This window comes from Oncorhynchus masou, chromosome 6, assembly GCF_036934945.1.
Source record: "Oncorhynchus masou masou isolate Uvic2021 chromosome 6, UVic_Omas_1.1, whole genome shotgun sequence".
Lineage (NCBI taxonomy): Eukaryota > Metazoa > Chordata > Actinopteri > Salmoniformes > Salmonidae > Oncorhynchus > Oncorhynchus masou.
Genome location: NC_088217.1, coordinates 79,461,037 through 79,487,248, shown reverse-complemented (window position 1 = coordinate 79,487,248; position 26,212 = coordinate 79,461,037). Strand labels below are relative to the sequence as shown.

At 47.8% G+C, this 26,212-nt stretch overlaps 1 protein-coding gene across 6 annotated transcripts in view; it reads right to left on the bottom strand.

The window, feature by feature from the left end:
- The window catches only part of LOC135542731 (guanine nucleotide exchange factor DBS-like), an 80,136-nt gene that overhangs the window by 18,069 nt on the left and 35,855 nt on the right, over positions 1–26,212 (bottom strand). For 5 of the 6 annotated variants that reach the window (XM_064969880.1, XM_064969881.1, XM_064969884.1 and 2 more), the window contains exons 3-8: positions 22,949–23,063; positions 16,064–16,154; positions 3,431–3,550; positions 3,204–3,320; positions 1,095–1,244; positions 710–834 (exon numbers count right to left, since the gene is read on the bottom strand). In XM_064969880.1, coding sequence (XP_064825952.1) covers positions 710–834; positions 1,095–1,244; positions 3,204–3,320; positions 3,431–3,550; positions 16,064–16,154; positions 22,949–23,063 — 718 coding nt within the window. The remainder of the gene's footprint in view (positions 1–709; positions 835–1,094; positions 1,245–3,203; positions 3,321–3,430; positions 3,551–16,063; positions 16,155–22,948; positions 23,064–26,212) is intronic. The other variant, XM_064969882.1, reaches the window with a different exon arrangement.

Genomic DNA, 26,212 nt, shown 5'->3' with positions numbered 1-26,212 from the left:
GAGAGGAGAACCTGAGTCAAAGAAAAAAAGCTAACAATGGTATGTCAGCTTGGATCTCAAAGTATCACTAAGTGAAACCAGAAGTACCTATTCATTGAAACCAAACCAAGTCCTGTGTTTAATCAAATCCCTTACATAACCTACTCCTCCAAGAGCAGAGCACTTTACAGTATAACCAACATAATGTTTTGGGTTATGAAACACTGCAGTTTTCTTTCCTTTGTTCTCCCAATTCTGCTCAGCAGCTGTGAGTGCTGCCACTATGCATCCTATCCCCGTACTCCAAAAATACACCAGAATGGCACGGGGGCAGATTTCACTGCAGCGCGGCATAACACAGCCTAGAAGGTTCAGGGTCATGATGGGAGATGAGAGAGTAGAGTTCTAGGTAACTTCTAGCAAGACACACACCAGCATTGATACTAGAGAACATGAATCTTGACTGTTCCATAACCAGTTTGACCTCAGGATCTCTCTGTCTTATTTCCTATCTCTGTTGCTCCTACTGTACCCTGTCCCTTTCTCAACCTATTTCATTAGCATTAAAGGGACAGTTCACCTTAAAATTGATATGGTGCTAAACTTTTCCATTAATTTAAGATTGAGGCAAACATACAGATTTAGTATGATCTAAACAACACAACTTTAGACTACTTCTTAGGTGTGAGAGTACCTCTAAGCTTGACCCTTGACCCCTGTCCCCTCTGACCTCTGCACGGTGGCCAGGTTCTCCAGTTCGTCCTGGTTCATTGTATAGTCGGGTTCTCTCTGCAGGGGCTCGTTGATGCTCTCCAGGAGCCGGCCTCCCTGGCCCAGGGCCACACACAGGTCCTCCTGGGAGAGACAGGACATGGACACATCAGTTAGAGGGATCTACCATTGGAAAGTACAGAGTATACAGTCCCAGCTACAGCCAAAGTCTGTTCTGCAGTATATCTTTCCCCTGAGAAACACAAACATCAGGAACAAATCAGAAACTGAATGTTTAACCGTGCCTTGAATTAAAAATGAATTGACCTCAACACTATCACTTAAAACATGGAGGTTTTGGTAATAGTCTGTATATTAATGACTTGGTCTCTCTGTGCCCTTACCTTCATCTGTCCCTTCTTCTCGGTGTGTGTGGCCAGCAGGTTGGACGTGGCCTGGGCGTCGTTGGGTAGCTCGGTCTCGGCCAGCTCCGTCCCAAACGACTGCAGGGTCTGAGCCGTGGTCTTCACCATCAGAGCAAAGGCCTCGATAGCCTGAGGACCGGACAAACACAACCCAATTGTGCCATCACTGGTTAGAAACACACACACATCCTATTGAGATGGGGTGGACTAATGGGACAGTTTAGAATGAATTCAGTTCAGTGAGCAGATATCAAGTTGGGATTGGACCCTATGTAGTCTGTCAGGGGTCTGGTGAGAAGGGTATGATAGTAGGGTACTCACGGTGCGGTGTGAGATCCAGGTATCATGTTGGGATTGGGCCCTATGTAGTCTGTCAGGGGTCTGGTGAGAAGGGTATGGTAGTAGGGTACTCACGGTGCGGTGTGAGATCCAGGTATCATGTTGGGATTGGGCCCTATGTAGTCTGTCAGGGGTCTGGTGAGAAGGGTATGGTAGTAGGGTACTCACGGTGCGGTGTGAGATCCAGGTATCATGTTGGGATTGGGCCCTATGTAGACTGTCAGGGGTCTGGTGAGAAGGGTATGGTAGTAGGGTACTCACGGTGCGGTGTGAGATCCAGGTATCATGTTGGGATTGGGCCCTATGTAGTCTGTCAGGGGTCTGGTGTGAAGGGTATGGTAGTAGGGTACTCACGGTGCGGTTTGAGATCCAGGTATCATGTTGGGATTGGGCCCTATGTAGTCTGTCAGGGGTCTGGTGAGAAGGGTATGGTAGTAGGGTACTCACGGTGCGGTGTGAGATCCAGGTATCATGTTGGGATTGGGCCCTATGTAGACTGTCAGGGGTCTGGTGAGAAGGGTATGGTAGTAGGGTACTCACGGTGCGGTGTGAGATCCAGGTATCATGTTGGGATTGGGCCCTATATAGTCTGTCAGGGGTCTGGTGAGAAGGGTATGGTAGTAGGGTACTCACGGTGCGGTGTGAGATCCAGGTATCATGTTGGGATTGGGCCCTATGTAGTCTGTCAGGGGTCTGGTGAGAAGGGTATGGTAGTAGGGTACTCACGGTGCGGTTTGAGATCCAGGTATCATGTTGGGATTGGGCCCTATATAGTCTGTCAGGGGTCTGGTGAGAAGGGTATGGTAGTAGGGTACTCACGGTGCGGTGTGAGATCCAGGTATCATGTTGGGATTGGGCCCTATGTAGTCTGTCAGGGGTCTGGTGAGAAGGGTATGGTAGTAGGGTACTCACGGTGCGGTGTGAGATCCAGGTATCATGTTGGGATTGGGCCCTATGTAGTCTGTCAGGGGTCTGATGAGAAGGGTATGGTAGTAGGGTACTCACGGTGCGGTGTGAGATCCAGGTATCATGTTGGGATTGGGCCCTATATAGTCTGTCAGGGGTCTGGTGAGAAGGGTATGGTAGTAGGGTACTCACGGTGCGGTGTGAGATCCAGGTATCATGTTGGGATTGGGCCCTATGTAGTCTGTCAGGGGTCTGGTGAGAAGGGTATGGTAGTAGGGTACTCACGGTGCGGTGTGAGATCCAGGTATCATGTTGGGATTGGGCCCTATATAGTCTGTCAGGGGTCTGGTGAGAAGGGTATGGTAGTAGGGTACTCACGGTGCGGTGTGAGATCCAGGTATCATGTTGGGATTGGGCCCTATGTAGTCTGTCAGGGGTCTGGTGAGAAGGGTATGGTAGTAGGGTACTCACGGTGCGGTGTGAGATCCAGGTATCATGTTGGGATTGGGCCCTATGTAGTCTGTCAGGGGTCTGGTGAGAAGGGTATGGTAGTAGGGTACTCACGGTGCGGTGTGAGATCCAGGTATCATGTTGGGATTGGGCCCTATATAGTCTGTCAGGGGTCTGGTGAGAAGGGTATGGTAGTAGGGTACTCACGGTGCGGTGTGAGATCCAGGTATCATGTTGGGATTGGGCCCTATGTAGTCTGTCAGGGGTCTGGTGAGAAGGGTATGGTAGTAGGGTACTCACGGTGCGGTGTGAGATCCAGGTATCATGTTGGGATTGGGCCCTATGTAGTCTGTCAGGGGTCTGGTGAGAAGGGTATGGTAGTAGGGTACTCACGGTGCGGTGTGATATCCAGGTATCATGGCAGTAATCCTGGGTTCCTCCCAGCTCCTGGGGCAGCTGAGTCCGGTCGATGTAGGCATGGAGCTCAGTCACAGAGCTCAGCATCACCACCTGAGACACAGGGAGGAGAGTCAACACACATGAACCTACATATGAGACGCATACAAAGGTCCACTAACGTCCTCACATCAGACGAGCACATGCATATTAAAAAAACATACCGGCACCTTCATCTTGAATTCATCCCTGTTGAACTTGAAGAAGATGTCAGAGAGCGTCCGCTGGAATAAGGTGGAGGGCCGCAAGACCAGAACCAGCTGTAAATGCACTGGGAATGAGCCCTGTGGAACACACACATTCATTACTTTGTGTTGTTGTTGTTGGGGGATAAACCTTCAAGTCTTATGGACTTGAATGGAATTCATTGATACAAATTAACTGAACATACACACACATGCCTTACTGGAAAGAGTGGTAAATCAGGGCAGTGGTTCATCTTGGTAAGCAATCCAGTGATCTTGTGTTTTAGCTTATTGTCCTGCTGAAAGGTGAAATTTTCTCTCAGTGTCTGATGGAACGCAGACTGAATCAGGTTTTCCTCTAGGATTTTGCCTGTGCTGAGCTCTATTCAGTTTATTTTTATCCTACAAAACTCCCTAGTCCTTGCCGATGACAAGCATACCAATAACATGATGCAGCCACCACCATGGTTGAAAATATGAACTGTGGTAGTCAGTGTTGTGTTGGATTTTCCCCACATTTTTTGCAGTTTTACTTTTGTACCTTAATGCAAACAGGATGCATGTTTTGGAATATTTGTATTCTGTACAGGCTTCCTTCTTTTCACTTTGTCATTTAGATTAGTATTGTGGAGTAACTACAATGTTGTTGATCCATCCTCAGTTTCCTCCTATCACAGCCATCATACTCTAACTGTTTTAAAGTCACCATTGGCCTCATGGTCAAATCCTGGAGCGTTTTCCTTCCTCTCCGGCAACTGTGTTAGTGACTGGGTGTATCGATACACCATCCAAAGTGTAATTAATAACTTCACCATACTCAAAGGGATATTTAAATGTCTGCTTTGTCCATTTTTAGCCATCTACCAATAGGTGCCCTTCTTTGCGAGGCATTGGAAAACCTCCATGGTCTTTGTGGTTGAATCTGTGTTGGAAATTCACTGCTCGACTGAGGAACCTTACAGATAATGTTATGTGTGGGGTACAGAGATGAGGTAGTCATTCATGTTAAACACTATTATTACACACAGTGAGTCCAGGCAACTTATTATGTGACTTATTCTGCACATTTTTACTCCTGAACTTATTTAGCCTTGTCGTAGCAAAGGGGTTGAATCCTTAAATACTTGTAAATATTTCTAAAAACATCATTCCATTTTGACATTATGGGGTATTGTGTGTAGGCCAGTGACACAACATATAAATGTAATCCATTTTAAATTCAGGCTGTAACACAAAAACATGTGGAGAAAGTCGAGAGGCGTGAACACTTTCTGAAGGCCCTGTAAGCCAGATTGTTAGTGGCTTGTTGTAACATGAGTTGTGAATTACTCTGCTCTACAGGGATGGTCTTCAATCGATAACGCAAGACTAGCTAGAGTAGGACAACCTTCCTCAGCCTTGGGCACACAAACAACACTACCCACTGTAGAACCTACATCCCCACAGTGATGCAGCATCACCACACTCTACTGCTGCTGGCTACAGCTGACATATATAGCAGGCTGAGTGGGCATAACACTGATCCCTGGAGGAGTGGAGGGGGGAGGGATAGCGCTTCAACCAACATCACTGGAGGTGCAGCCAAAAATATATAGTGCATGTTATAAAACAGGTGCATCTCTCGCTTGTTTTAGAATAGGTACTTTTATTGAATTCTTTGGGTTGAAAATACTGAGAAGAGATTTCACCAGAAAACCCAGAATCCACACAGCAACTGACAGCCTGAATGTAGCCTATTGTCTGATTGGATGAGCCAGAGTCACACACACACACACACACACACACACACACACACACACACACACACACACACACACACACACACACACACACACACACACACACACACGTATTTACTTGGACAGTGATGATAAAAGTGCATTTGCAGTTTATTTTGGTGGTGTTTATGGGCATAAAATTACACCCCCCAAAATGCTAACCTCCCCTGTTATTGGTAATGGTGAGTGGCATGATCTCATTAACGTAGAAGTGTTCAGAAACATATTCTATTCTTATTTACAGTAAAAGTTACCAAAAAAAGGACAATACGTTATTTACCATTAATTTCTATTGGCACAACAACCTGAAACACAGACAAAACAAACAGCAAATGCACCCAAGTTTACTGAGCTTCAAGCTTGATGTAGTCACTGTGTGCTAGGAATATGGGACCAAATACTACATTTAACTAAATCCAAATACTTATGACACCTTCAAATTGTGGGACTTTAATTTCTAAACAGTGAAACAGACACAGGGTCTTCAGAAAGTATTCACACCCCTGGACTTATTCCACATGTTGTTGTGTTACAGCCTGAATTTCTCTCACTCCTTATCCAGATACAAGATGGAATCGCTGTCAAAAAGTTATTCTACAAAGTATTCACTGAGGGGTGTGAATAATTCTGTAAATTAGATATTTCTGCATTTCATTTTTGAAGAAATGTGCAACATTTTCTAAAAACCCATTTTCACTTTGTCATTATGGGGTATTATTGCGTGTCGGTGGGAGAGAAAACAACATGATTTGATCCATGTTTAATTCCGGCTGTAACAACAACATGTGGAATAAGTCCAGGGGTGTGAATACTTTCTGAAGGCCCTGTATGTATGGAAATACCCTCAAATAAAAGGTGACGTTCTGTACTGTCGCCTCATATTAAACATTTGATCTCAAATCCAAAATGCTGGAGTATAGAGACAAGTTCAAAGTTTTAGCCTAACTGTTCAAATAAATAGGTTTGTAACCACAGTAAAACCTCTGCAAATCCCAATTCCAATTAGCAGCATAAGGCTCTATTTCAGCAGTATGATGTCATCTCATATTGCCAAACGGCTGCTTCCCAGAGACTAGCCCACTACATCCACAAACAGCTGCTTACCTACCCTGCAAGACCACGTTGCCATGGAAACTGCACTCATTGGGAGAAAAAGACGAGGTTCCACACAGTGACGGTTTCCACGTCTGTCACACAGCCAGTCTATTTTTTATTAATGAATTGCATCTAGTAAATAAAGGACTGCACTTTCTCACTGAAAAAAAAATATGTGTCAATGACCAGGTTTTGAACCTGGATCTCAAGACTGCTTTAGCCCACTGAGCTAAAGACCTAGGCATCTGTTTGGGGAGCTAACACATCTTCAGGTGTCAGGCAAGGTCACTCAAATCTGAATGTATTACTGAACTACCACCAAAAAAATCAATGAAGAGATCCTGAGAGATAAAACGTGTTCATCTTCATTACCTCACTCTCATTATTTATCTCCTAATCAATGATCCAGCGCACGGTCACACTGTCTGTCCTGCACACGACACTCAAACAAATGACTTGATCTGTTTGGGACTGATGGCTGTATGGGACTGGAGCAAGCCTGCTGTGATTAGAGCTTGACTGTTATTAGGCTCCTCCTCTCAGTAGATTTGAAACCTATTTGCACATAATATGGCCCTTTCCTATCACAGTGACCCATCAATATTTTTGGAGAGCTTGGAGTTTGCTGACACTAAAATCATAAAAGCACTTTAACAGCGGGCGGGCGGACGTTAAAAACCATTCAATGAGAACATGGAAGGAGGGGCTGCTTCTTGACCTTCAAACTGTGATTTCCATAACAATACCATTCCATGTAGTCTGACTCTGGTGTAGCCAATGAAAGCTCATGTTAAACCCAGCTACACAGTATAGGATATACTGCAGGAAGTAATAATGGAGCACACATCAGTTGGGGGGGAACTCACCCTATCCACCGCTAACGTGTAGCAGCACCCACTTAGATGATAGGTGGTGGCCATGTAACAGAACACTCAAACCACACATCAGCTAGCGGTTACCGTGGAACAGCTGATTTTGTCATTTATTCTGGACATGTTTTTCGATCTCCAATGTCATTCTGTAGGGAGTACCATAGAGACAGAACATTGATCAGGATAACCTTGACATATGTCAGCTACAGAGGAAGATGCAGAGTAAGATCCAGCCTACACCATAACAAACACATTCATGAGATATGCCATCACACACACACACACACCCTCCTGTCACTGGGAAGCCCCATACAAACAGATACATACACAAGCACACACAGACCAATATATCCTTTCTACAGGAAGTCTCTCCCCCATCACACCCAGCTGAGTAGCATGACACCACTATCTCTCCCCCATCACACCCAGCTGAGTAGCATGACACCACTATCTCTCCCCCATCCCCCATCACACCCAGCTGAGCTGAGCCTGACACCACTATCTCTCCCCCATCACACCCAGCTGAGTAGCTGAGGAGCCTGACACCACTATCTCTCCCCCATCACACCCAGCTGAGTAGCCTGACACCACTATCTCTCCCCCATCACACCCAGCTGAGTAGCATGACACCACTATCTCTCCCCCACCACACCCAGCTGAGTAGCCTGACACCACTATCTCTCCCCCATCACACCCAGCTGAGTAGCCTGACACCACTATCTCTCCCCCATCACACCCAGCTGAGTAGCCTGACACCACTATCTCTCCCCCATCACACCCAGCTGAGTAGCCTGACACCACTATCTCTTCCCCACCACACCCAGCTGAGTAGCATGACACCACTATCTCTCCCCCATCACACCCAGCTGAGTAGCCTGACACCACTATCTCTCCCCCACCACACCCAGCTGAGTAGCCTGACACCACTATCTCTCCCCATCACACCCAGCTGAGTAGCCTGACACCACTATCTCTCCCCCATCACACCCAGCTGAGTAGCACACCCTCTCCCCATCACACCCAGCTGAGTAGCCTGACACCACTATCTCTCCCCCATCACACCCAGCTGAGTAGCCTGACACCACTATCTCTTCCCCATCACACCCAGCTGAGTAGCCTGACACCACTATCTCTCCCCCATCACACCCAGCTGAGTAGCCTGACACCACTATCTCTCCCCCACCACACCCAGCTGAGTAGCCTGACACCACTATCTCTCCCCCATCACACCCAGCTGAGTAGCCTGACACCACTATCTCCCCCATCACACCCAGCTGAGTAGCCTGACACCACTATCTCTCCCCCACCACACCCAGCTGAGTAGCCTGACACCACTATCTCTCCCCCATCACACCCAGCTGAGTAGCCTGACACCACTATCTCTCCCCCATCACACCCAGCTGAGGAGCCTGACACCACTATCTCTTCCCCACCACACCCAGCTGAGTAGCCTGACACCACTATCTCTCCCCCATCACACCCAGCTGAGTAGCCTGACACCACTATCTCTTCCCCACCACACCCAGCTGAGTAGCCTGACACCACTATCTCTCCCCCATCACACCCAGCTGAGTAGCCTGACACCACTATCTCTCCCCATCACACCCAGCTGAGGAGCCTGACACCACTATCTCTTCCCCACCACACCCAGCTGAGTAGCCTGACACCACTATCTCTCCCCCATCACACCCAGCTGAGTAGCCTGACACCACTATCTCTCCCCCATCACACCCAGCTGAGGAGCCTGACACCACTATCTCTTCCCCACCACACCCAGCTGAGTAGCCTGACACCACTATCTCTCCCCCATCACACCCAGCTGAGTAGCCTGACACCACTATCTCTCCCCCATCACACCCAGCTGAGGAGCCTGACACCACTATCTCTTCCCCACCACACCCAGCTGAGTAGCCTGACACCACTATCTCTCCCCCATCACACCCAGCTGAGTAGCCTGACACTGCTAAGTCTCCCCCATCACACCCAGCTGAGTAGCCTGACACCACTATCTCTCCCCCATCACACCCAGCTGAGTAGCCTGACACCACTATCTCTCCCAAATCACACCCAGTTGAGTAGCCTGACACCGCTAACTCTCCCCCAACACACCCAGCTGAGTAGCCTGACACCACTATCTCTCCCCCATCACACCCAGCTGAGGAGCCTGACACCACTATCTCTTCCCCACCACACCCAGCTGAGTAGCCTGACACCACTATCTCTCCCCCATCACACCCAGCTGAGTAGCCTGACACCACTATCTCTTTACCATCACACCCAGCTGAGTAGCCTGACACCACTATCTCTCCTCCATCACACCCAGCTGAGTAGCCTGACACCACTAACTCTCCCCCATCACACCCAGCTGAGTAGCCTGACACCACTATCTCTTTACCATGCTGCTCATCTCCCTAGCGGGTTCCATCTCACTCACACGCCCCCCTCCACCCTCCTCCTCTCCATAGCCCAGCCCCTCTCCCTCCCCATAGCCCAGCCCCTCTCCCTCCCCATAGCCCAGCCCCTCTCCCTCCCCCTGCACGCCCCCTCCTCCTCCTCTCCATAGCCCAGCCCCTCTCTCATCCTCTCCATAGCCCAGCCCCTCTACCCCCCTGCCTCCCTCCTCCTCTCCATAGCCCAGCCCCTCTACCCCCCCTGCCTCCCCCTCCTCTCCGTAGCCCAGCCCCTCTACACCCCCTGCCTCCCTCCTCCTCCTCCTCCTCCTCTCCATAGCCCAGTCCCCCTCTCTCCCCCTGCCTCTTCCTCTCCATAGCCCAGCCCCTCTACCCAGCCTGCCTCCCTCCTCCTCCTCTCCATAGCCCAGCCCCTCTCTCTCCCCCCTGCCTCTTCCTCTCCATAGCCCAACCCCTCTACCCCCCTGCCTCCCTCCTCCTCTCCTCTCCTCTCCATAGCCTAGCCCCTCTACCCCCATGCTTCAGAACCATGCAGTGCAGTGCCTAAGGGTGAGTAATGACACCAACCCTCTGCTCCTCACACTGCAGGCCCACAAGGACACAGTCACAAATCATACTGGTAATCACAATCACAGACACTGCATGCTTGAGGGTGTGTGTGAGTGTGTGTGTATGTGCGCGTTTGCCCTTGGGGCCACCACACTGATACTGTACTCTACTAATCAGCAGGTTTCCCCAGCCTGTTTACACACTACTATCACTGTAGGGAAATCAATGAACACACCCACACTTAACAGAGGCTTACAGAGGACGAATGTCCTACCTCAACAATGTTAACAGCTCAACACCACCCTCCCTTGTCACATGGACATATCCAATGGGCTGGAACGGGCCGTTATGGCTGGAACAGTCCATTATTATTGGGGGTCTGACAGGCCCATATAAGGAGAATGATGGAGACATTATGGTTTGCTGATGGGAGATGGGTGAGCTAAAAGGTTAACATTTGTCAATGTTATATTTATAGAAAAGTAATATTGCTGTTTTGTTTGTCTGTTTCATAACTCTGCATTTATTACCAACATTATGAAGATCACAGATGTAAAGCCTGTATCAAGTTATTATGATGGTGATTCCTGGAACTCATTGTTCTCACTGCAACCTAAACATGCGGCCTCTCCTTCACTGCAGCGGAGGTTAGTAAAACATTTAAACATGTTAACCCTCGCAAGGCTGCAGGCCCAGACGGCATCCCAAGCCGCGCCCTCAGAGCATGCGCAGTCAGCTGGCTGGTGTGTTTACGGACATATTCAATCAATCCCTATCCCAGTCTGCTGTTCCCACATGCTTCAAGAGGGCCACCATTGTTCCTGTTCCCAAGAAAGCTAAGGTTACTGAGCTAAACGACTACCGCCCCGTAGCACTCACTTCCGTCATCATGAAGTGCTTTGAGAGACTAGTCAAGGACCATATCACCTCCACCCTACCTGACACCCTAGACCCACTCCAATTTGCTTACCGCCCAAATAGGTCCACAGACGATGCAATCTCAACCACACTGCACACTGCCCTAACCCATCTGGACAAGAGGAATACCTATGTGAGAATGCTGTTCATCGACTACAGCTTGGCATTTAACACCATAGTACCCTCCAAGCTCGTCATCAAGCTCGAGAACCTGGGTCTCGACCCCGCCCTGTGCAACTGGATACTGGACTTCCTGACGGGCCGCCCCCAGGTGGTGAGGGTAGGCAACAACATCTCCACCCCGCTGATGCTCAACACTGGGGCTCAACACTGGGGCCCCACAAGGGTGTGTTCTGAGCCCTCTCCTGTACCCCCATGTTCACCGACGACTGTGTGGCCACGCACGCCTCCAACTCAATCATCAAGTTTGCGGATGACACAACAGTGGTAGGCTTGATTACCAACAACGACGAGACGGCCTACAGGGAGGAGGTGAGGGCCCTCGGAGTGTGGTGTCAGGAAAATAACCTCACACTCAACGTCAACAAAACTAAGGAGATGATTGTGGACTTCAGGAAACAGCAGAGGGAACACCCCCTATCCACATCGATGGAACAGCATCGTGAAGGCGCAGCAGCGCCTTTTCAACCTCAGGAGGCTGAAGAAATTCGGCTTGTCACCAAAAGCACTCACAAACTTCTACAGATGCACAATCGAGAGCATCCTGGCTGTATCACTGCCTGGTACGGCAACTACTCCACCCACAACCGTAAGGCTCTCCAGAGGGTAGTGAGGTCTGCACAACGCATCACCGGGGGCAAACTACCTGCCCTCCAGGACACCTACACCACCCGATGTTACAGGAAGGCCATAAAGATCATCAAGGACAACAACCACCCGAGCCACTGCCTGTTCACCCCGCTATCATCCAGAAGGCGATGTCAGTACAGGTGCATCAAAGCTAGGACCGAGAGACTGAAAAACAGTTTCTATCTCAAGGCCATCAGACTGTTAAACAGCAACCACTAACATTGAGTGGCTGCTGCCAACACACTGAATCAACTCCAGCCACTTTAATAATGGGAATTGATGGGAAATGATGTCAAATATATCACTAGCACTTTAAATGCTACCTAATATAATGTTTACATACCCTACATTATTCATCTCATATATATACGTATATACTGTACTCTATATCATCTACTGCATCCTTATGTAATACATTTTATCACTACCACTTTAACTATGCCACTTTGTTTACATACTCATCTCATATGTATAGACTGTACTCGATACCATCTACTGCATCTTGCCTATGCCGCTCTGTACCATCACTCATTCATATATCTTTATGTACATATTCTTTATCCCCCTACACTTATGTGTATAAGGTAGTAGTTTTGGAATTGTTAGTTAGATTACTTGTTGGTTATTACTGCATTGTCGGAACTAGAAGCACAAGCATTTCGCTACACTCGCATTAACATCTGCTAACCATGTGTATGAGACAAATACAATTTGATTTGATTTGTGGGTGTTTCATGTTCATCACCCTATCCCCTCCCTAGTCAAATCAGCCTATCCCCTCCCTCCTCAAATCACCCTATCCCCTCCCTAGTCAAATCACCCTATCCCCTCCCTAGTCAAATCACACTATCCCCTCCCTAGTCAAATCACACTATCGCCCTCCCTAGTGATATCAATTCAATTCAAGGGGCTTTATTGGCATGGGAAACATATGTTAACATTGCCAAAGCAAATGAGGTAGAAAATATACAAAAGTGAAATATACAATAAAATTAACAGTAAACATTACACAAACAGAAGTTTCATTTACATTTTACATTTAAGTCATTTAGCAGTTTCAAAACAATAAAGACATTACAAATGTCATAGTCAAATCATCCTATCCCCTCCCTCCTCAAATCACCCTATCCCCTCCCGAGTGAAATCACCCTATCCCCTCCCGAGTGAAATCACCCTATCCCCTCCCGAGTGAAATCACCCTATCCCCTCCCGAGTGAAATCACCCTATACCCTCGAGTGAAATCACCCTATCCCCTCCCGAGTGAAATCACCCTATCCCCTCCCGAGTGAAATCACCCTATACCCCCGAGTGAAATCACCCTATACCCTCCCTCCTCAAATCACCCTATACCCTCCCTCCTCAAATCACCCTATCCCCTTCCGAGTGAAATCACCCTATCCCCTCCCGAGTGAAATCACCCTATCCCCTCCCGAGTGAAATCACCCTATACCCTCGAGTGAAATCACCCTATACCCTCGAGTGAAATCACCCTATCCCCTCCCTCCTCAAATCACCCTATACCCTCGAGTGAAATCACCCTATACCCTCCCTCCTCAAATCACCCTATACCCTCGAGTGAAATCACCCTATACCCTCCCGAGTGAAATCACCCTATCCCCTCCCTAGTCAAATCACCCTATACCCTCCCTCCTCAAATCACCCTATACCCTCGAGTGAAATCACCCTATACCCTCCCGAGTGAAATCACCCTATACCCTCCCTCCTCAAATCACCCTATCCCCTCCCGAGTGAAATCACCCTATACCCTCCCGAGTGAAATCACCCTATCCCCTCCCGAGTGAAATCACCCTATACCCTCCCGAGTGAAATCACCCTATCCCCTCCTGAGTGAAATCACCCTATCCCCTCCCGAGTGAAATCACCCTATCCCCTCCCGAGTGAAATCACCCTATCCCCTCCCGAGTGAAATCACCCTATACCCTCCCTCCTCAAATCACACTATCCCCTCCCGAGTGAAATCACCCTATCCCCTCCCGAGTGAAATCACCCTATCCCCTCCCGAGTGAAATCAATTCAATTCAAGGGGCTTTATTGGCATGGGAAACATATGTTAACTTTGCCAAAGCAAGTGAGGTAGATAATTTTTATTGTTTATTTCACTTTTGTATATTAACAGTAAACATTACACATACAGAAGTTTCAAAACAACAAAGACATTACAAATGTCATATTAGGTATATATACAGTGTTGTAACAATGTACAAATGGTTAAAATACAAAAGGGAAAATAAATAAGCAAAAATTTGGTATGTATGTACAATGGTGTTTGTTCTTCATTGGTTGCCCTTTTCTTGTGGCAATAGGTCACAAATATTGCTGCTGTGATGGCACACTGTGGAATTTCAAATCACCCTATCCCCTCCCTAGTCAAATCACCCTATCCCCTCCCTAGTCAATCACTCTATCCCCTCCCTAGTCAAATTACCCTATCCCCTCCCTAGTCAAATCACCCTATCCCCTCCCTAGTCAATCACTCTATCCCCTCCCTAGTCAATCACTCTATCCCCTGCAGCTACAGCCACAGCTGTTGAGCTGTCACAGCCTGTACCACATGCAGTGAGAGCGAGAGTGACAGACAGACACACACTAACTATTTGCACATCATTACAACAATGTATATAGACATAATCACATTTGAAATGTCTTTATTGTTTTGGAACTTTTGTGAGTGTAATGTTTACTGTTCATTTTTTATTGTTTATTTCACTTTTGTTCATTATCTATTTTCTTTGCTTTGTCAATGTAAACATGTTTCCCATGCCAATAAAGCCCTTAAATTGAAATTGAATTGAGAGAGAGAGAGACAGAGACACAGAGAGAGAGAGAGCGAGAGAGAGAGAGAGACAGACAGACAGAGAGAGAGGGAGAGCGAGACAGCGAGAGAGAGTCAGCGAGAGAGTGAGCAAGAGAGTGAGAGTGCGAGAGAGAGCGAGAGAGCGAGTGAGAGTGAGAGATAGCGAGAGAGAGACAGCGAGAGAGCGAGAGAGAGACAGCGAGAGAGAGAGAGCGAGCGAGAGCAAGTCAGCGAGAGAGAGCGAGAGAGAGCGCGAGCGAGAGAGAGCGAGCGAGAGAGAGCAAGAGAGAGCAAGAGAGAGCAAGAGAGAGCGAGAGATAGCGAGAGAGCGAGAGAGCGAGAGAGAGGGTGATTATTACTAAATATTTTCTCAGATTGTTCTGGCAATTCTAACATAGACACTTTTGGGAGGAAAAATGTTCAACAAGCTTTTTACATTTGTATCACAAACAATGTGAGAAAATCCAGATGAAAGTGGCCATATAAGGCCCTTTTTAGACCTATACATGCCTCCTGTGAGACCCTATGATCTGTGAGCCGTACATGATACAGACAACATCTTGGTGCCATTATACACCTTATAGTGTGTTCTAAAATACAGAGTAGGAAATCCCATCGCTCTCCCTCTCTCTCCTGCAGGTTGAAGTGAGTGTGATGTTGTATAATCTGAAAGGAGGAGATGCTACAGTCCCCTCCTGCAGGTTGAAGTGAGTGTGATGTTGTATAATCTGAAAGGAGGAGATGCTACAGTCCCCTCCTGCAGGTTGAAGTGAGTGTGATGTTGTATAATCTAAAAGGAGGAGATGCTACAGTCCCCTCCTGCAGGTTGAAGTGAGTGTGATGTTGTATAATCTGAAAGGAGGAGATGCTACAGTCCCCTCCTACAGGTTGAAGTGAGTGTGATGTTGTATAATCTGAAAGGAGGAGATGCTACAGTCCCCTCCTGCAGGTTGAAGTGAGTGTGATGTTGTATAATCTAAAAAAGGAGGAGATGCTACAGTCCCCTCCTGCAGGTTGCAGGTTGAAGTGAGTGTGATGTTGTATAATCTGAAAGGAGGAGATGCTACAGTCCCCTCCTGCAGGTTGAAGTGAGTGTGATGTTGTATAATCTGAAAGGAGGAGATGCTACAGTGCCCTCCTGCAGAACTAGGCTAGTAGTTAGTTTCACCAGACAGCAAGACACCTCATGGAGAAGTCTGCACTGTGCCACTACTCTGATATACAAAGGTTTCCTGTCGCTCAGCACATCTCAAACACCTGTTAAAGTGTATGTCTTAATAGATTACACACACACCCTCAGCATACAGTGTTAATGAGGCGTGCACACACACACACACACACACACACACACAGGGTTACTCACTGCAATGCGTAGCAGGGTCCCCTTGACGGCGGTCCATCTGTCCTGGCGGCGGTCGATGACCAGGATGAAGCCCACTCCAGACGCTGTCACACTGCAGGAGAGCGAGACACGGTCACCACAGCAACATGGATGTGTGTGTATGTTACCACGGTTACATGGATGTGTGTGTATCCTCCCAGTGACAAGACCCTTGACTGCTCCAAGACCACAGGCTACCCACAGGCAGTGGCATTATTACGCTCAATCCCTGTGTGTGTGTGGGAGTGTGTAGATTGTGTATAAAAGTACCAGGAGAGTGTCGCTGGCAGCACACGTTTACATCTCAGCCATTAGCAGATGCTCTTAACAAGAGTGACAACCACACACACAGAAATGTGAAAGAGTCAATGCTGCTGAGGTGGTCCATGTACATCAACACAGCCATGAGCAAATCCATCATCCATCCATCACCCTGCTGTGCACGCACACACACACGCACACGGTAGAAAACACATTACCAAAATTTTGCCTCTCCCTCAGGTTAATCCCATTGATGTGACACGACAGGATACGTCTGTTATTCCCAAATTTTATTCCCAAAACCTCCTCAATAGAATGTCATCTCCTTCTCCCATTCCTTTTCTCTGTTATTCCGGTTTTCCCTCTCTGCAGATCCCGTTTGTTAAGCACCAGTGTTCTGTTTACAGCTCAGATAGCCCCCCCCCTCCCCCCCGAGAACAACGATCCTCTGCCTACCCGCTTCTCTACACCAGCCAATCAACTCAGCCCTGCATCTCCCCCATAGCCTATCACAGAGCAGCATACGGATGATGGACAGCGGTGGCGGGAGTGTGTTTGAATGGCTCATGAGTAGAAGGGGGCGGGACATCTGATGGAGAATGAGATGGGATTCACCCCCTTTAGCTGGTAGGTGAGGGAACCGCAAAAGTGTCATTAATTCAATTGCCGCCATGACAGTGGTACACACACACGCACACACACACACACACACACACACACACACACACACACAGCTTTCTTCTCGCTTTAGCTATAGAGCTTCCCCTCCCCTCCCCCTCATCTCATTGGCTCTCTCTCTCTCTCCCCCTCCTTTCCTCTCTCTCTCCCTCTCTGCTCAGCAGCATGTGTGTTGGCAGTGAGGAGAGCACAGAGGTAAAGGACAAGGATGAAGCCATAGAGATAGAAAGAGAGAGATTTATAGAAATTAAGGTAGAGATGAACAAAGAGAGAGAGAGAGGACAGAGAGAAAAAGTAGAGGAGAAAGTGCAGAGAGCATGCATCTTGTGAGATAAAACAGACGGTGATATGATTTATCCAGTGGTACTAATCAGGACCGTCCATAGTGCTGAACTGGCAGCATGATGGATGTTTCTCTATAGGACACCGTGTTAAATACAACACTCTGATTCAGAGATAAACTCATAGTAATTAAACACCCAGGACACCCTGTCTACACCCCCACAATACCCCCGCTTTCTCTTTTATATCTCCTCTTCCAGCTCCCTCTTTCTACCCCCTTACAGTCACTCACGCTTTTGGTCTGACGAGTGCGCTAGAGAGAGAGAGAGAAAGAAAGAGTGAGTAAGTAAGCAAGAGAGAAAGGGAGAGGCACAGAGAAAGAGAATGAAAGCGAGGGAATTAATGAAAGCAAGCTAGAGAGCACAACAGAGAAAGCACCCCCCCTCTCTCAATTCAATTCAAGGGGATTTATTGGCATGGGAAACATATGTTAACAGTGCCAAAGCAAGTGCGGTAGATAATATACAGAATTGAAATACACAATACAAATGAACAGTAAACATTACACTCACAGATGTTCCAAAAGAATAAAGACATTTCAAATGTTATATTATGTCTATATACACTGTTGTAACGATGTGCAAATAGTTAAAGTACAAAAGAGAAAATAAATAAACATAAATATGGGTTGTATTTACAATGGTGTTTGTCCTTCACTGGTTGACATTTTCTTGTGGCAACAGGTCACAAATCTTGCTGCTGTGATAGCACACTGTGGTATTTCACCCAATAGCTGAGAGTTTATCAAAATCGGGTTTGTTTTCGAATTCTTTGTGGATCTATGTAATCTGAGGGAAATATGTGTCTAATATGGTCATACACTTGGCAGGAGGTTAGGAAGTGCAGCTCAGTTTCCACCTCATTTTGTGGGCAGTGAGCACATAGCCTGTCTTCTCTTGAGAGCCAGGTCTGGCTCCAGCGGCCTTTCTCAATAGCAAGGCTATGCTCACTGAGTCTTTACATAGTCAAAGCAATTCCCTTAAGTTTGGGTCAGTCACAGTGGTGAGGTATTCCGCCACTGTGTACTCTCTGTGTAGGGCCAAATACCATTCTAGTTTGCTCAGTTTTTTTGTTAATTCTTTACAATGTGTCAAGAGAAATTATCTTTTTGTTTTCTCATGATTTGGTTGGGACTAATTGTGTTGCTGTCCTGGGACTCTGTGGGGTCTGTTTGTGTTTGTGAACAGAGCCCCAGGACCAGTTTGCTTAGGGGACTCTTCTCTAGGTTCCTCTCTCTATAGGGGATGACTTTGTTATGGAAGGTTTGGGAATCGCTTCCTTTTAGGTGGTTGTAGAATTGAACGTCTCTTTTCTGGATTTTGATCATTAGCAGGTACCGGCATAATTCTGCTCTGTGTGCAATATGTGGTGTTCTACGTTGTACACGGGGGATATTTTTGCAGAATTCTGCATGCAGAGTCTTAATTTGGTGTTTGTCCCATTTTGTGAATTCTTGTTTGGTGAGCGGACCCCAGACCTCACAACCATAAAGGGAAATGGGTTCTATAACTGATTCAAGTATTTTTAGCCAGATTCTAATTGGTATGTCGAATTCTATGTTCTGCAGACTTTTCTAGCGTCCTCGCCAATTCGTTGATCTATATGTTGAAGAGGGTGGGGCTTAAGCTGCATCCCTGTCTCACCCCACGGCCCTGTGGGAAGAAATGTGTGTTTTTCGCTTATTTTAACCGCACAAATGTTGTTTGTGTACATGGATTTTATAATGTTGTATGTTTTTCCCCCAACACTGCTTCCAATCAATTTGTATAGCAGACCTTCATGCCAAATTGAGTCAAAGGCTTTTTTGAAATCAACAAAGCATGAGAAGACGTTGCCTAAGTTTTGGTTTGTTCGTTTGTCAATTAGGGTGTGCAGGGTGAATAGTGGTTTGTCGTACAATAATTTGGTAAAAAGCCCATTTGGCATTTGCTCAGTACATTGTTTTCACTGAGGAAATGTATGAGTCTGCTGTTAATGATAATGCAGAGGATTTTCCCAAGGTTGCTGTTGACGCATATCCCACGGTAGTTATTGTGGTCAAATTTGGTCTAGCTAATTGGAATTTTGTTGTCTGTATAATTGATAATTTCATTGGCCTTTTTGGGTTGGAGGGTTTTTATTTTATCCTGTAGTTCATTCAAGGTAATTGGAGAATCCATCTCTCTCTTATTTTTTATTTTATTTATTACACCTTTATTTAACCAGGTAGGCAAGTTGAGAACAAGTTCTCATTTACAATTGTGACCTAGCCAAGATAAAGCAAAGCAGTTCGACACATACAACAACACAGAGTTACACATGGAGTAAAACAACTTTACCTAGCAGGGTCTTGTAGATGACATGGAGCCAGTGGGGTTGGCGACGAGTATGAAGCAAGGGCCAGCCAAAGAGAGCGTACAGGTCGCAGTGGTGGGTAGTATATGGGGCTTTGGTGACAAATCAGATGGCACTGTGATAGACTGCATCCAATTTATTGAGTAGGGTATTGGAGGCTATTTTGTAAATGACATCGCCGAAGTAGGATGGTCAGTTTTACAAGGGTTTGGAGATGTTTGATGTGAGTCTGGAAGGAGAGTTTACAGTCTAACCAGACACCTAGGGATTTGTAGTTGTCCACATATTCTAAGTCAGAACTGTCCAGAGTAGTGATGTTGGACAGGCGGGCAGGTGCAGGCAGCGATCGGTTGTAGAGCATGCATTTAGTTTTACTTGTATTTAAGAGCAATAGGAGGCCACGGAAGGAGAGTTGTATGGCATTGAAGCTTGCCTGGAGGGTTGTTAACACAGTTTCCAAAGAATGGCCAGAAGTATACAGAATGGTGTCGTCTGCGTAGAGGTGGATCAGAGACTCACCAGCAGCAAGAGCGACATCATTGATGTATACAGAGAAGAGAGTCGGTCCAAGAATGGAACCCTGTGGCACCCCCATAGAGACTGCCAGAGGCCCGGGCAACAGGGCCTCCGATTTGACACACTGAACGAACTCTATCAGAGAAGTATTTGGTGAGCCAGGCGAGGCAATCATTTGAGAAACCAAGGCTATCGAGTCTGCCGATGAGGATGTGGTGATTGACCGAGTCGAAAGCCTTGGCCAGGTCAATGAATACGGCTGCACAGTATTGTTTCTTATCGATGGCGGTTAAGATATCGTTTAGGACCTTAAGAGTGGCTGAGGTGCACCCATGACCAGCTCTGAAACCAGATTGCATAGCGGAGAAGGTATAGTGGGATTCAAAATGGTCGGTAATCTATTTGTTGACTTGGCTTTCGAAGACCTTAGAAAGGCAGGGTAAGATAGATATAGGTCTGTTGCAGTTTGGGTCAAGAGTGTCCCCCACTTTGAAGAGGAGGATGACCGCAGCTGCTTTCCAATCTTTGGGAATCTCAGACGACACGAAAGAGAAGATGAACAGGCTAGTAATAGGGGTGGCAACAATTTCGGCAGATAATCTTTAGAAAGAAAGGGTCCAGAATGTTGAGCCCAGCTGATTTGTAGGGGTCTCTCACATCAGAGGTACATGGAGCTGGAGGGCGGCAGTATCCACAGGAGAGTTGTCTGCTATATGAACACCCCCTGGTCTTAGTAACGTGAGCTCATGATCACACATATCATCACCCAGTCACACACCACAACTGAATATATACATCTCAGGTAGAACCTCATTCATGAATTTGATACAGATGGGTTCCCTCCGGCTGTAACGAATGGATAGTATATGATACTATATTACTTAAATATATATGTTCTTTCTTGTTTTGTCAATTCAAATTTGTCTGAAATTACATCTTTGCAGAACTCCTTTCTATGACAAACTGCTTCCATATTGCAGCTGAGCCCTGGAGTCTTAACTGACAGACCCCGTTAGTCTCTTTCATTAACACCTCCACACCAGTCATGCTCTGTCTCTCCAAGCCCCCCCCCTCCAGCCAGGGGTTAAAGGTTTCACCATTAGCTAATGGGGAGGGGAGGATATGGTCCATTTTATGACTTTTTTTAGTTATTCAACATTTATTAATATCAGGAATTCCTATTGAGATAGAGAATATCATGGGATATCTGGCCAAGAAGGTAGTTAGTTCCTGTATAGAAACAAGACTACCATAACGTCCAGGACATACACCACATGTACCAGGACATAAACCACAGGTACCAGGACTTACACCACAGGTACCGGGCCATACACCTCGTGTACCAGGACATATACCACATGTACCAGGACATACACCACAGGTACCGGGCCATACACCTCGTGTACCAGGACATATACCACATGTACCGGGACATACACCACAGGTACCGGGCCATACACCTCGTGTACCGGGACATACACCACATGTACCAGGACATATACCACATGTACCAGGACATACACCACAGGTACTGGGCCATACACCTCGTGTACCAGGACATATACCACATGTACCAGGACATACACCACAGGTACCGGGCCATACACCACGTGTACCAGGACACACACCACGTGTACCAGGACATACACCACGTGTACCAGGACATACACCACGTGTACCAGGACATACACCACGTATACCAGGACATACACCACGTGTACCAGGACATACACCACGTGTACCAGGACATACACCATGTGTACCAGGACATACACCACGTGTACCAGGACATACACCACATATACCAGGACATACACCACGTATATCAGGAAATACACCACATGTACCAGGACATACACCACGTATACCAGGACATACACCACGTGTACCAGGACATACACCACGTGTACCAGGACATACACCACATGTACCAGGACATACACCACAGGTACCGGGCCATACACCTCGTGTACCGGGACATACACCACATGTACCAGGACATATACCACATGTACCAGGACATACACCACATGTACCAGGACATACACCACAGGTACTGGGCCATACACCTCGTGTACCAGGACATATACCACATGTACCAGGACATACACCACAGGTACTGGGCCATACACCACGTGTACCAGGACACACACCACGTGTACCAGGACATACACCACGTGTACCAGGACATACACCACGTGTACCAGGACACACACCACGTGTACCAGGACATACACCACGTGTACCAGGACATACACCACGTGTACCAGGACACACACCACGTGTACCAGGACATACACCACGTATATCAGGACATACACCACATGTACTAGGACATACACCACGTGTACCAGGACATACACCACGTATACCAGGACATACACCACATGTACTAGGACATACACCACGTGTACCAGGACATACACCACGTGTACCAGGACATACACCACGTGTACCAGGACATACACCACATGTACCAGTTGCTGCAACGTTGAGGTGTAATATAGATGCCAACTATAATGGTTAAGATACAATCCTGCATAAGACAAGTACACTTTGTTGTATGGAGATTCATTGTTCTGTTCAGACAAAGGAACTGTGAAAATAGTTCTACACTGACATCTGCTGGTAGGCATTGTTACCACACCACTTCCTCAACTATGCAAAGTAATGACAAGTTCAAGCATCAAAGTGTGCAATGCATCGTGTGTGTGTGTGTGTGTGTGTGTGTGTCACCTGGGCACACTGGTCAGGTAGGTCAGCACGTTGTGGAACTCTTCCTCCTGGAGCTCGCCAAACATAGGGAATTCTGGGAACACAATGATGGGACTGCCGTTCTCAGCTCGGCCCCCTGGGAAAGAAATGGGGACGTTTGATTGATTAATTGATTACATTTGTTCAACAACGCCATCATTTTGCCCTCAATTAGACAGCACATACAGCCCCCCATATCCCCCTTTCAGACCCCCACAGAATAGACATAGTGACAAGCTTTGGAATACTTTAATTTCATGTGTTTTAAAACGTTCATGTACATCATATTCATAATGTCCATTACTCTTCTGATAGATATAGCTAACATACCCCAGTGGAATGAACACACAGAGCAGCGGTTCCAGCCTCTCCTTGGGGACCCTCAGCCGTTCCATGTATTTGAACTATTCCACAGTTAGCACACCGGTTTCAACTTGTCAGCTAATCATCAAGCCCTTTGTGAAACGTTTGGGGGTCCCGAGGAGAGGTTTTGAGAACCATTGACCCAGAGGAATCATGTGACGGTCTGAGTGGGGGAGGGGAAGATTAGAGGATGAGATATAGGATCTGTCTTCTCTCACAGAGCCTGGTGTTACTGCGGCTCTGCAGGCTGCAATAATAGTCTTTTCTATTTTTATTCTTTCTTTTTAACTCTGTGTTGTCGGGAAAGGACTCGCGAGAAAGCGTTTCACAGTAAAGCCTACACCCGTTGTATTCGGCGACTGTGACAAATCAAATTTGACTTGATTTAGTGCGAGAGGAGGGTACAGGGAATGAGAAATTAACAGGTGTGAGGAGAGAGAAAGAGAAAGGCGGTCTGTGTGAATCTCTGCACCAGCCGTGTCACTAGAGCAGAACCAGAGCACTGTGCCCTGATCCATCTGGCACCAGACGTGTCACTAGAGCAGAACCAGAGCACTGTGCCCTGATCCATCTGGCACCAGACGTGCCACTAGAGCAGAACCAGAGCACTGTGCCCTGATCCATCTGGCACCAGCCGTGTCACTAGAGCAGAACCAGAGCACTGTGCCCTGATCCATCTGGCACCAGACGTGTCACTAGAGCAGAACCAGAGCACTGTGCCCTGATCCATCTGGCACCAGACGTGTCACTCGAGCAGAACCAGAGCACTATGCCCTGATCCATCTGGCACCAGCCGTGTCACTCGAGCAGAACCAGAGCACTGTGCCCTGATCCATCTGGCACCAGCTGTGTCACTAGAGCAGAACCAGAGCACTGTGCCTTGATCCATCTGGTACCAGCCATGCCACTAGAGCAGAACCAGAGCACTGTGCCCTGATCCATCTGGTACCAGACGACTAGAGCATTACCAGAGAACTGTGCCCTGATCCATCTGGTACCAGACGACTAGAGCAGAACCAGAGAACTGTGCCCTGATCCATCTGGTACCAGCCGTTCCACTAGAGCAGAACCAGAGCACTGTGACCTGATCCATCTGGTACCAGCCGTTCCACTAGAGCAGAACCAGAGCACTGTGCCCTGATCCATCTGGTACCAGACGACGAGAGAAGAACCAGAGCACCGATCCCCGATCCATGTGGTACCAGATGACAAGAGCAGAACCAGAGCACTGTGCCCTGATCCATCTGGTACCAGCCGTACCACTAGAGCAGAACCAGAGCACTGTGCCCTGATCCATCTAGTACCAGCCGTGTCACTAGAGCAGAACCAGAGCACTGTGCCCTGATCCATCTGGTACCAGCTGTGCCACTAGAGCAGAACCAGAGCACTGTGCCCTGATCCATCTGGTACCAGCCGTGCCACTAGAGCAGAACCAGAGCACTGTGACCTGATCCATCTGGCACCAGCTGTGTCACTAGAGCAGAATCAGAGCACTGTGCCCTGATCCATATGGTACCAGACGACTAGAGCAGAACCAGAGCACCGATCCCCGATCCATCTGGTACCAGATGACTAGAGCAGAACCAGAGGACTGTGCCCTGATCCATCTGGTACCAGCCGTGCCACTAGAGAAGAACCAGAGCACTGTGCCCTGATCCATCTGGTACCAGCCGTGCCACTAGAGCAGAACCAGAGAACTGTGCCCTGATCCATCTGGTACCAGCCGTGCCATTAGAGCAGAACCAGAGCACTGTCCCCTGATCCATCTGGTACCAGCCGTGCCACTAGAGCAGAACCAGAGCACTGTGCCCTGATCCATCTGGTACCAGCTGTGCCACTTGAGCAGAACCAAAGCACTGTGCCCTCATCCATCTGGTACCAGCCGTGCCACTAGAGCAGAACCAGAGCACTGTACCCTGATTCATCTGGTACCAGCCGTGCCACTAGAACAGAACCAGAGCACTGTGCCCTGAGCCATCATGTACCAGCCGTGCCATTAGAGCAGAACCAGAGCACTGTCCCCTGATCCATCTGGTACCAGCCGTGCCACTAGAGCAGAACCAGAGCACTGTGCCCTGATCCATCTGGTACCAGCCGTGCCACTAGAGCAGAACCAGAGCACTGTGACCTGATCCATCTGGCACCAGCCGTGTCACTGGAGCAGAACCAGAGCACTGTGCCCTGATCCATCTGGTACCAGACGACTAGAGCAGAACTAGAGCACTGTGCCCTGACCCATCTGGTACCAAACGACTAAAGCAGAACCAGAGCACTGTGCCCTGAGCCATCTGGTACCAGCCGTGCCACTAGAGCAGAACCAGAGCACTGTGCCCTGATCCATCTGGTACCAGACGACTAGAGCAGAACCAGAGCACTGTGCCCTGATCCATCTGGTACCAGCCGTGCCACTAGAGCAGAACCATAGCACTGTGCCCTGACCCATCTGGTACCAGATGATTAAAGCAGAACCAGAGCACTGTGCCCTGATCCATCTGGTACCAGACGTGCCACTAGAGCAGAACCAGAGCACTGTGCCCTGATTCATCTGGTACCAGACGACTAGAGCAGAACCATAGCACTGTGCCCTGACCCATCTGGTACCAGACGATTAAAGCAGAACCAGAGCACTGTGCCCTAATCCATCTGGTACCAGACGACTAGAGCAGAACCAGAGCACTGTGCCCTGATCCATCTGGTACCAGACGACTAGAGCAGAACCAGAGCACTGTGCCCTGATCCATCTGGTACCAGACGACTAGAGCAGAACCAGAGCACTGCGGCCTGATCCATCTGGTACCAGACGACTAGAGCAGAACAGGAGCACTATGACCTGATCCATCTGGTACCAGACGACTAGAGCAGAACCAGAGCACTGTGCCCTGA